General features: G+C 39.7%; 1 protein-coding gene across 2 annotated transcripts; it reads left to right on the plus strand.

Annotated features, from left to right (window-relative positions):
- The first annotated feature begins 98 nt into the window (after nt 1-98).
- On the plus strand, nt 99-7,302 carry LOC113029294 (apolipoprotein D-like). 2 transcript variants are annotated; one of them, XM_026180097.1, is made up of 6 exons: nt 100-1,498; nt 1,794-1,863; nt 4,552-4,667; nt 4,751-4,872; nt 5,490-5,575; nt 6,558-7,302. In XM_026180097.1, the coding sequence occupies exons 3-6, from the start codon at nt 4,557-4,559 to the stop codon at nt 6,785-6,787; spliced, it is 549 nt and encodes a 182-aa protein (XP_026035882.1). In that variant the 5' UTR covers nt 100-1,498; nt 1,794-1,863; nt 4,552-4,556; the 3' UTR covers nt 6,788-7,302. The 2 variants fall into 2 exon arrangements, with proteins under 2 accessions (XP_026035883.1, XP_026035882.1); XM_026180098.1 differs by lacking the exon at nt 1,794-1,863 and having other exon boundaries at nt 99-1,498.
- The last annotated feature ends 5,000 nt before the right edge of the window (nt 7,303-12,302 follow it).

A 12,302-nucleotide genomic window follows, 5' to 3' on the forward strand; every position in this document is an offset into this window, starting at 1 on the left:
GAAAACCTGAGACGTATGCTGAAATTCAGTTAAATAATTAGCAACATGAATTATCATATTAAAGATTGTATCTTTTAAAAATAGGAATGTATATTTTTATATTTTTATTCTCAACTCTTTTATATGACCTAATCCTACAGAATAAAACAGAATGAAATTGTAGGATAAGTTGCACAGTAAACCAAAAGGATCTGATGAATTTTAATTTTTTTGATTTTTCTATTTTTTCTTCTGAAAAGAACTACTTTCTTTTCTGGCCCATCTTTTGTTTTCTCTTCCATTATTAGTTGGGAAGAACTAATTTGGAAAGTGAAGCTGTTCGCGGAGCATGAATTTCAACAAGTAAAACACCAGAAGAGCTAAATGAATAAATGAAAACACAAAGGATACTGTAGAATGACCACTCGGTAGCTTTCCTTATCAGCAGCTCAGCATCCATCACTTAGAACAACACAACAACGGGTACGACAGCTAGGAATAAACTACTAGACAGCCCTGCCGCAAAAGCATATCATATGGCTTAAATCCACAATACCCCACGGCTCAATGTAGGCACTAACATAACCCAGTATATGACAGATACTACTTAGCTCTCTGCTTTTGTAATGATCAGAGCTGATCAGAGTAAAGGTTTGAATGGGTGTCATTACCCTGTCTTACTTGGCTAGTTAAAAATCTACTTATGTGGTTAAAATCAGAATAAAGTTATATTAACAAATACAGCATGAAAACTGGTTTAGAGGATTAAACTGCTCCTGAAGAATTTCTTTTTTTATTTTACTCATTTTTTACTAGAGTGAGATGGAGTTTGTTTTCATTATGAAGGACATTTTCATATTTACTCTAATGCCTCGCGATTGTTTTTTTTTCCTTTCTTCTTTTTTTAAACCTAGAATTAGAAGGGTGGAGTTTAGGACGCAGATACAAATGACACAAATCTCGCTCATTTCTTGATATGTGTTATAAATAAATAAGTAAATAAATAAATAATGGCTTATTAAATGTCGTTTCCCATCACAGTACGGCAGTACTCACGGTATCCATGGCAACTCTATACTTCCTGTTTCTGGGTGACATACCAATCAGCCTCACACTTCCGTAATCAGCATACATAAGCGTGTTGAACAATTCAAAATACATAAAAGTAAACTCCATTATGAGGAAGAAGCGAATCAGAGCTGACAACATCAATCCTGTGGGGTCTGAATGGATCCTTTACTACACTGACACAGCAAGGCAATTAGCATATTTTGCTTTATTATTATTGATTGTATGTTTTGCAAAAGACGGAGCCTTGCCCTGTCATTGCACCAAATCATCAAAAGCTGCAATAACCATGAACCAAGATGCACAATTGTCACGGTCCTTCCACATAAAGCGCACATAAAGCTCTGCTTCGCGTGACGTAACGTAAAGGCGAGCCCGTGTTTTTCCGTAGAGCTGGAGACATTCACTTTATGCAAGCCTCCACCTGACCTGACGCCTGTGCACCGCTCAGGTAAGACAGAGTTATTTACTTTAATAAACGAAACGAAAAGAGCACCTATCTGAAAGTGGAAGATGGCATGCGTTTATTTGGCAAGGTTTTTTTTTTTTTTGGTTTTGTTTTGTTTTATTTATTCAATTTTTAGATAACAAAACAAAAGATTATTTTCTACGGTTTGATCTTCTTTTCTTCTCGTTGGTTTAACCGTCCGTTGTCTTAGATGAGAGTTTACTGTGATTTTTCTTTAATAATATTATGGAATCCCGTCTTTGGATATATTTCAAATATTTGCATTCTTGTTACATAGCACTGAGAAGAAGCAGCACCTGAGTCCCACAGGAATTTGTTACGTGACACCAGAAGAACAGGTGTAACAGGTGCGACAAACAACCTGTTTGCTGTCCGAAACTAAAACACCGAGCAGCAGAGATTTTCTCAAGTAAAATAAAGTAAAACAATGCAAACAATTACAAAAAAGCAAGTATTGTGTATACATGGTGTCTACCATTGAAAGTTAAATTCTTTTTACAAAACAATCATGTTTAAAACATTTACTTAACTTTGAAAGCTTTTAAACTACTAAAAACAGCCATGCTGTTTTGTGTTAAAACAATACCCTGAACCTGACATTGGCTGGACTCTCACTAATACTACTTTCTGTTTTTAAACCACATTAAGTCAGGGTAACATTCAACCCTGACTCTTACATGACACATTCCTGCTTTATTTAAGCAAACCCAGTTCTTGTAAAAATCAAGCACACATACTAGTAGAATACTGCCTCCATGTGGTTGAAATTTTCATTACACTTGAGAGATTATTAGGCTCTTTGGCCTAGATTGAGTGGAGTGAAGCTGCCACTCCTCCACATTGGGAAGAAGTCAGCTCAGGGGAATATTGAGAAGTTCAATATGTAGCCCACTAAATTCTGTTAAATAAATAAATAAATAAATAAATAAACCTCAATCATACACTGTGAAAAATTGCTGAACCCTTTTGTGGTGATCTTCATGATGGTGTAATTTACAGCCCACAGCACATTTAAACAGACAAACATTTTTACATTCCAGATCTAAAAAACAACAACAACACAGTTTCAAAATAAATGAAAGCTGAAAAGTGTGTTATGTCGTGTTAGCTAATTATTGTGGAAAGTAAAATCACAGTGATTTCGACAACATGGGTTCAGAAATTTCAAACTGATTCATCCCGTAAATCACAAGACACTGTGCTCACCTGCATAAGCTCCCTTTGTAGGATAAAATTATTGGTAGTAGATGTCAGCCATTTAAGCCAAAACCAATTACCAATAAGAATAATTATCATAAGAATATGCTTTAAAACATGTCAGCTAGTGCAGCTGTTTACATCATGAGAGTTTTCAATAATAGATGTAGATTGTACCACCTGTTAGCTAGCTGTGTACACAAAGGTTTTATAATCTAGGGTCAATAGTTTTGGTCAAGTGTTCACATATATCTCTTCGTCTGTTGCTTTATATCTTATAAACCTGGGGCCCGGCTGTTTGCAGTGTTATTCAATCAGTACTCTTGTGAACATACAGTGCTGTGAAAAAAGTATCTGGCCCCTTCCTGATTTCTTAACTTTGCACATTTGTCACACTTAAATGTTTCACAGAAAGTAAAGTTTATTATTAACTAAAGATAACTTGATTAAATACAAAATGCATTATCCAGACATGATTACTGCCAGAGCAGTTGAATCAAGAAATTACTTGAATAGAATCAGTTAAAAGATCTCGAAAAGCAACACGTCATGGCTCGATCTAGAGCAACTCAACGGAAGATGAGAAACAAAGTCATTGACATGCCATCATCAGTCTGCAAAGGGTTACAATGCCACATTGAGACCATTATCCACAAATGAGGAAAACTTGGAACACTGGTGAATCTTCCCAGGTTAAATTAGTCCAAGATCACTGACTCACCCAGGAGCTCACAAAAGAACCCATGACAACATCTAAAGAACTCCAGGCCTCACTTGCCTCAGATAAGGTCAATGTTGCTGATACAGTTACAAAAAAAAAGTCTGGACAAAAATAGCATCCATGAGAGACTTCCAAGGCAAAAATTACTGCTGAACAAAAAAGAACACATTTACCCCCCAAAAAACCCATCATGATTCCCAAAACTTTTAGGAAAATATTCTGTCCACTGACAAGACAAAAAAATGAACTTTTTGGAAGTCTTGTGCCTTGTTATGTCAGATCTAAAACTAACAAAGCTTTTTATAAAAAGAAGATCATACTAACATTCTAACCCAATTCTGCTCTCTAGCAGAAAATCCCGAAGGATAATGTCTGACCATCAGTTTGTGCCCTGACGCTCAAAAACACTTGGGTTATACTTAAGACAATGATCTGAAACAAACCAGCAAGTCCACCTCTGAATGGCTCAAAAATATAAAGAAATAAATAAATGAAGGTTTTGGAATGGGCTACTTAAAATCTGACTGAGATGCTTTGGCATGACCCTAAACAGGGCTGTTTGCGCTCAAAACTCTCCAGCGTGGCTGAATATAAAAAATTCTGCAAAGAAGAGTGGGCCAAAATCCTTCCAAAGTGTATGAGAGACTCATTGCCAGTTATCACAAACACTTGATATGCAGTTCTTGCTGCCAAGGGTGACACAATCCGTTCTTAGGTTAGTGTTAGAGAGTTATCTCTGGGATGCTGGTGTGATAACTCCCTGAGGACAAGGACTCCGATCAGAGAGTGGGGCCCAGAGAGTGCTTTCCAGATATACTTTAATGAACATTAACTGATTCAACAGCAGGCCAGTAGTACAGCAATTGGCATACTCAGTGAGAGTATGTGAGTGGTTCTAAATAACAAGAAAACAGGGAGAAAATTACTTTTTAACATAGAGCCAGATAGATCTGAACATTTTTTTCCCCTTAATAAATTAATTTACCATTTAAAAAATGGATTTCGGTATTTCCTGCAAATACTGCACTGTACAGCCTGCTGTATTAAACTGCCAGTGGACAAAATGGATGAGCTGTAGGTGCAACTCTTGTGTAACATACCTTATCATATCCTAAAGGAACCATGTCTGCTGTCTACCTTCTCCTCCTGCTGGTCCCCACAATCTCGGCTCAGACTTTTCGCTTTGGTGCCTGCCCTACTCCGAAGGTGCAGTCTAACTTCAGCCTTCAGCTGGTGAGCACAAACAGTATTCTGTATACATACATACAAAGTAAGCAAAGAGCTGTACAGAAATGATTGTTCATCTTTATTTACAGTACCTGGATAAGTGGTATGAGATTGAGAAGCTGCCTGCTTCTTTTGCCAGAGGACAGTGCATTGAAGCGAATTATTCCGTAAGGAAAGATGGGACCATCCGAGTCTTGAACTCTCAGGTTTTGTAAGTAGTAAGCAACTTGTGGTTTGCTAAAGGAAAACACCACTTTAATTGTAACAGGTGATAACATAGCAATTGATTTTCATTATGTTTTTGCACGGACGACCAGTCCAGCCACTACACTTCTCCAGCCCGAACGACATTCCGATGTCATTGCTGTATATCCTGGTGGTGTGGATCAGTGAATCGATGTTTTATTATTGCACCTGTGTATTTGCTGTATCAATATGTACATCACTGAAAAAACAAACAAAGACAAAAAAACCTTTCACCAAACAAACCTCAATATTGGCAACAATGACGGGTATTTTTTTTCTCCCCTGCAAGGTGCAGTTCAGGGTGTGGATTTAACGTGTACACTAGGCACCTTTCTTCTTATGTATTGTACGAGGAGAATGAAAACAAACCTGAGTGACATGATTAACATCTTGACCCTGAACTGTTGCCTGAAGGCTCGGTGGCGGCACACCTCATGTGGCGTTTGCTGTAATGACACAGGGTGCTTGCTCGTGCTGAACAGAAGTTTGCACAAAGGAAAGAGATTTTGTCTAATTTGCTGTAATTGATTGTGGTAACAAGTAATTTGCTTGATAAACTCATACAGTATCTGTGTGTCTCAGGGGTGGTAAAAGGGAGTTTTTAGAAGGGACAGCTGTGGTTCCAGACCGACAAGAACCAGCTAAGCTTGGAGTTTCCTTCTCATATTGTAAGTATTTTGTTATCATCCCATTTAAATCATAAAGTACTCTATCATCATTAAAGGGCAAAAAAAGTACATAACTTATGGCATTTTTATTGGACCGCATTAAAAATGACCATAAAATCATTCTCTGTAGCGTTGGTAGAGATAGATTGTGGTTCTTTAGTGTAGTAGCTTAAATATTCACCTTGCAAGCAAAAGATTTGTGGTTTAATTCTAGGAGGGTTTGGGGGTGTGTCAGGATGAACAACTGGTGTAAAAACCTGCCAAATGAGACATGTGGAACCAGCTGCTGTGGGAGCCCTTTGTGAATAAGGGAACAGCTGGAAGTAGTTTCAGTGCCAGTGACCTCTCAGAAACAATTTGGTGCCCCTTATTTAGGGCTTTGAGAATGCCAGCAACCAAGAGATGGCAATGTCACGCCAAAAACTGAATATTAAAGATGGAAGGAGTAATCAAATGTTAGTGGTATACCATTTCACAACTTCAGGTTTAGCTGGCAAATTCATGTTTAAAAAAAAAAAACAAAAACAAAAAACTAAGAAACTCAGTCACCTTTTGGATCGGATGATAGCGCAGATCTGCAATTTGTAGCCAAGGTGCTAAGTGTCATCCATAACACTTCACACTAGGACACACACCACTTTAGTGCAAGCTGGAGATCATTAGTCAACAAGTCAGCAGGATAACAAATTCAAATTGGAGACATGATCCTGAGATGACCAAAGGTGTCACTGTATGCTCTGTTTGACATCTAAATGCAGCAAAGGGGCAATGTGGACCAAGATCTCACTGCAGCTGTATGGATCATTAGACCTCATATATAGTGGCTTTGTCATTTTACTTTTTATGGCTTTGTATTTGGAGTAATGTATATCATGTTGCATCAATTCTGCTTTACAAATCTAAATCATTTGCAAACTCACCCATATAAAAGTTTGCTATTGTCTGTATTTTATCTTTCTGTGGCTGTGCTTTCTGTTACCAGTTACACCCTATGGCCCATACTGGGTGCTGGAGACAAACTACACCAACTACACCATTGTGTACTCCTGCACAGACATTCTGCGCATATTCCACGTTTACTACGCCTGGATTCTCGCACGGTCACCCTCCCTGCCTCCAGAGACGGTGCATTACGCCAAGCAGTTGCTGACTGATAAAGGAATCGATATTTCCAAGATGACGCCCACATATCAGAGCTGTGGAAATATTTAGGAACTGACAGAGAGGTTCATTCATTAAAGGGTTTTTCTGTTTGTAGAACTAATTATTTATCCTACCAGCCATGAAATCATAGTACATCTGTTACATTGTTGTTTCTTTTTATTTCATCATTGTTTTCATCATTTTAATTTTGTCATTTGATTACAAAGTGAATGGATTAAAGTAATATTTTGAGATAAAATTCATTTGATAATTAAAACATTTATATAGTACATATTCTTGCAAAGAATTAAATACTAAATCTGTAAAAAAGTGATTGGTTTGCATAGTAATTAGTCAACGAAAATAGCAACATCCTTTTTATATTCTATCTATAGTGCATCTTTTATTATTTACAACAATGAGCAAATCAAGCTGTTCTTGGTGATGGAGGGAAAAAGAAACTGTGGATCTGTTCTACTTAAATTAGAGCTGTTTTTTTTCCCCATTTGAACTGGAAATAATCTATTGAACATGCAGTCCTGTCTCACAGTGATGCAATAAATGATTCTATGTGCAACTTTAAATACTGATGAAATTAATCAGAATTCACTGATGAGTGGGTGACAACATCAACACTGTGCAGTGACAAAGAAGGTGAGAAACTAAGTGTACTCCTACTGTGACTTTCTGTACTCTTACAGGGTCTTCTCAGGAGTTGACATTGCAGCAAATTCACTCCAAAGCCAGACTGTGCATTGCTCAGAGAAACTGCAAAAAACCCAAGAGCTACTCGTCAAATTCTACAGGCCTCATTTAGCGTTACGGTCCTGGGTCGGTGACCTGGTGTTTTGAGTCTTGTACTTTTGTTTTCTTAGGATGGTTGTGTTTTGAGTTTTTGGTTTCCTGTCCTGTTTCTGTGCCCCTTCCTGTGTTCCACACGTCTGTTTTATTTTGAATGCTCTGCCCTATCTGCAGTGTGTCTAGTTTTGGTTTTCCTCATCTCGTTTTTTGTCCGATTACCGGTAGTCCCAGCTGTGTTTCCACCTGTTTCCTATCTCCTCGTTTTCCATCCTGTGTATTTTAGTTCTCAGTCTTTACCCGCTGTGCTGTGTGTTTTGTCGGCCAGCCTGTCTGTTTAGTTTTCAGTTTAGTTATGGTATTCAGCAATAAAGTCTCTGAGAGTCGGCACTTTGGGCCCTATCTTGCCTGCACACAGCCCTCATATGTTAAATGTTAATGTTCATGACAGGAAAAAAAAAGATACTGAACTAATAGGACTTTTTGGGAATGGGTGCTAGGAGAAAGCCTCTTCTCTTTAAAAACAACATGGCAGCATGGCTTAGGCTTGCAAAGTTGGATCTGAACAAAGCTCAAGACTCCTGAACAATGTCGTTTGGACACACAAGACCGTAATGAAGATGTTTGGTCCTAAACCCACAGGTCCACATTTTTTATTTATTTTTTTTAATATTTTTATTGAGAGACAAGTTCAATTCAATTTCAATTCAATTTTATTTATATAGCACCAAATCACAACAAAAGTTGCCTCAAGGCGCTTCATAGATACAGAGAAAAACCCAACAATCATATGACCCCCTATGAGCAAGCACTTTGGCGACAGTGGGAAGGAAAAACTCCCTTTTAACAGGAAGAAACCTCCGGCAGAACCAGGCTCAGGGAGGGGCGGCCATCTGCTGCGACCGGTTGGGGTGAGAGAAGGAAGACAGGATAAAAGACATGCTGTGGAAGAGAGACAGAGGTTAATAACAGATATGATTCAATGCAGAGAGGTCTATTAATTAATAGACAAGTGTACATTAGTTTACAATGACAATACAATCTGTTCCCCTCACATATTTGTTAGTTTTTCTTACATGAACAGATACAATAATACACACACATACGCTTAAATAAAATTGAAAAAACAAACAAACAAACAAAACCTAAGAAGAAACCCAAAACAAACACACAGCTCCACATTTGGAGAAAACCAAATACAAGATATCAGCACAAACACCCTATACAAACTGCAAAGCAAACTGGTGATGGAGGGATGATGATTTGAGTGGGCTCAAACTCTGCACAAGCAACTGATAAAATCAAATGGAAAATAATTACTCAAGGCATCACTGCCAAAGATACAAGTGACTGAATCGCAAGATGAAGTTTTCACATGACTCAGTGACTCATGGGCAGTGTTGGTCAAGTTACTTGAAAAAAGTAATCAGTAGCTAATTACTTATTACTTCCCCCAAAAAGTAATCCCGTTACTTTACTGATTACTTATTTTCAAAAGTAATTAATTACTTAGTTACTTTTTAAAAACACGATTTACATCCTGAATAGGTGATAAAGCGATAGATCTTTCCGCCCAATTCTACTTTTTCTACATAATCCATCATACAAAATGTAATCAAGTGGAAAAGTCTCTTTTTAAAACTTGTTTTATTGGTTTAATCTTTTAACTTTATGCATTAATGTAAATGTAATTAATGTAATGTAATTATATGCAACATTCTCTGACTGGAAGAAATTTGTTTAACATTTAAACCTATTTTCTGCACATTCCAGCTCATAAAATAAAATATTTTGTGTGTTTACACTCAGTCTTTCAAATAGATGCAAGTAAAACACAGCAGAAAATAAATAAAATCAAAGACTAGCGGTCCTGTTGCTCTATTTTCACCTGGAAAGCAGGAGTGGGGTAGGCGGAGGTTTGCCCTGGTGCAGGTGTGCCGCAGCGGTCAGTGGAAGAATCCGCGAGTTTCTCTGTGAATTTCACATTACGTCGTTGCGCACTCGGTGCTTGTTTAGGGGTTTTTTTTTCGCTGTAAAAGGAAGTTTTCTTCCCACGCACAACGGATGCTAATATTTTTGTCACTTTTTATGGAATCAAACTCAAAGTAAGGTCAGTACTTCCACGCTTTAAACGCTGCACGCTCATACTGTCTCTTGCACTCGATATATGATCCATTGTTGATCTGCACACAGCTGTTGTCACGAACATCACACTCGCTTACGTCATTGTCATGAGACATTCCTGCAAAAAAAATGCTGGCATGTGATCCGTGCATCACAGTTAGTGATGTAATGTGAATTCTCTCTTGTATTTTTCCATAGACTGTTTATGAAAGGTTTGACCAAAGAGCTCACTCACTCAGCTCAGACCTCTATTAGATATCCGAGTGCCTTTATTGTAATCTCGGGCGACTTCAACCATGTATCACTGGACAATACACTACCAACATTCAGACAATATGTGGACTGTCCAACCAGGGGAGAAAAAATTCTCCCCTGGTTCTCAGCTCCTCCTCCCTCTGAGTGAATGGGTTAAATGCAGAGAGCAATTTCCCCACGGGGCTCAATAAAGTACAATAATGTACACACTTTCTCCCCCCACTTGGTAGGTCAGATCATAATCTGATTCATCTCACCCCTGCTATGTGCCAATTGTGAGGAGGGAACCTGTGACCACGAGGAGCGTTAGGAGATGGTCAGAGGAGGCCTTAGCGGAACTACAGGGCTGTTTCGAGGTGACCAACTGGGAAACACTCTGTGAGCCTCACGCTGAGGACATCAGTGGGCTTACTGAGTGTATTACAGACTACATAACTTTGTGCACCGACTCCATTGTTCCAGCTCAGACTGTTCATTGTTACCCAAATAACAAGCCGTGGGTGACTAAGGACATCAAAGCCCCCCTCAACAACAACAAGAGGGCTTTCAGAGGGGGCAATAAAGAGGAGGTGTCATGGTCCTGAGTCTGAGGACTCGGTGTTTTGTGTTTCTTTATATTATTCTTTGTTCTCGGTTATTCTGTTTTGTCTTTTGTTTAGGTTTGCTATGTGTTAGCATCGGGCGGTATAGTGTGAGACCTGCATCGTGACCTACCAACTTCTAACCCCTGCGAGTAAATCGTGCAGTTTGAGCAGGAGCTGTATTGCGCGACTAAAAAAAATCGCACAGTGTATGTCCAGCTTTAGGTGTACTGTCGTCCGAGACTTGCACTGCAGTGTCGGCGTTTGTTCCCCTGTTGGCCATGCTTCTTGTTGTGGTCATCTGTTGTCTTCCGGTATTTTCTCCGCAAGCGACCTTTCCTCGACCAATGAGATAAGCGGTAATCTGAATTGTCATACTCGAATTGTCATAAGTGTGCTGTCAGGTCATTGGTCACAAAGCAGGAGAGGGGCTGGGAATTATGTTTTCAAACAAAGCGTTAATTCCATTAAAAGTTATAGACTACTTTTGATTCTCACTGTATTACGGGACAAAGTGCGTCCCTTATTAGCTCAATACGGGACGTGTACTTTTGTTTCGAAATACAGGACGATTCCGTTTTTTAAGGGACGGTTGGCAACCCTAACCTCACCTGTAGTCAGCCTGGAATCCAGAGCCACACCGCTGTGCCAGCCTCTCTCTTCACATGGCGCTGTTGCCTCCTGTGAGATTCCTGACACCCCTCCCCCACCCATCACCTTCACTCAATACCAGGTTGAGATGCAAATGAGGAGACTCAACTCAGGCAAGTCTGCTGGACCAGACGGAGTGAGTCCCCTCGTCCTCAAGACCTGTGCCCCCCAGCTGTGTGGAGTCTTTCATAAACTGTGTAGGAGCCATATGAGTTGTTCCTTTCTGACTAAGTGGGTTGGTTTAAATGGACTCACTGTATTGGTGCACGGGTGTGGGGAGACCACATAAACGAGGCGGCTAGCTAGGAAGGAGGTCGGTCGGTTTGCAGAGTGAAGGAGGAAGTCCGTGGGGATCAAGGACGCATCTGTCCACTAAGTTAACTGGCGTGTTTTGTGATTCGTCTTTTGGTGGTTTGGTGTGTGAGTGAGGTAAGTAGGAGAGTCGGCCGAAGGCCTGTACAGGTCTGGTAACGGTCTCCTGCAGACTTCTTCTCATAGACCAGGGTTGGCACTGATGGAGAGCGGGAGGAGTGAGTGGAATAGTATGGATGGTAGTGAAGAGGAAGAGATTGTCCAGGGTGATGAGAATGAGTGGGAAAAAGTGGGAAAGGGGGGGAAGAGGCGCAGAGCTGGTGAAAGGAAGAGGAAAAAGAGAACTGAGGGTAGTAAGGAAGGGACTGACAGTGAAGGTAATGAAGAAGGAACGACTCAGAGTATGAATGTCATTGTCAGGTTTGAGGCAGAGGGTGTGAAGAAAATAGATCCACTTAAGCTGACAAGAGCACTTAAGGCACAAGTTGGGGAAATCAAGTATGCTAAGATACTCAGGGATGGCAATTTACTGGTGGGTTGTAACATGGAAGTGCAGGTGGAAAGATCTAGGAAACTTGTGGGGGTGTGCAAAGCCAAAGTGAAGAATACTGCAAGAGTAGGGGAAAGGAGCACTAGTGGAAATAAAGGAGTTATTGTGGGTGTGCCGTTGAATGTAAGTATGAAAGAACTGATGGAGAATTTAACACTGAGAAATGGGGAAGTTAAAGGAGCAAGGAGAATGACGAGCGGTCCTGAGAAAGTAGAAACAGAAACTGTGGTGGTGGAATTTGACACGAAAGAGGTGCCAAAAGAGGTCTTCTTTGGATTAATAAGGTTCAGTGTGCGGGAGTTTGTGCCTAAAC

The sequence above is a fragment of the Astatotilapia calliptera genome, chromosome 9 (assembly GCF_900246225.1).
Source record: "Astatotilapia calliptera chromosome 9, fAstCal1.2, whole genome shotgun sequence".
Taxonomy (NCBI): Eukaryota; Metazoa; Chordata; class Actinopteri; order Cichliformes; family Cichlidae; genus Astatotilapia; species Astatotilapia calliptera.

Bases quoted from the DNA above. Each gene is read 5' to 3' on its own strand.
- LOC113029294 (XM_026180098.1), top strand. From the start codon at position 4,557: ATGTCTGCTGTCTACCTTCTCCTCCTGCTGGTCCCCACAATCTCGGCT. The intron at 4,668-4,750 runs GTGAGCACAAAC...CTTTATTTACAG, and splicing joins CTAACTTCAGCCTTCAGCTG to TACCTGGATAAGTGGTATGA. The intron at 5,576-6,557 runs GTAAGTATTTTG...TTCTGTTACCAG, and splicing joins TGGAGTTTCCTTCTCATATT to TTACACCCTATGGCCCATAC.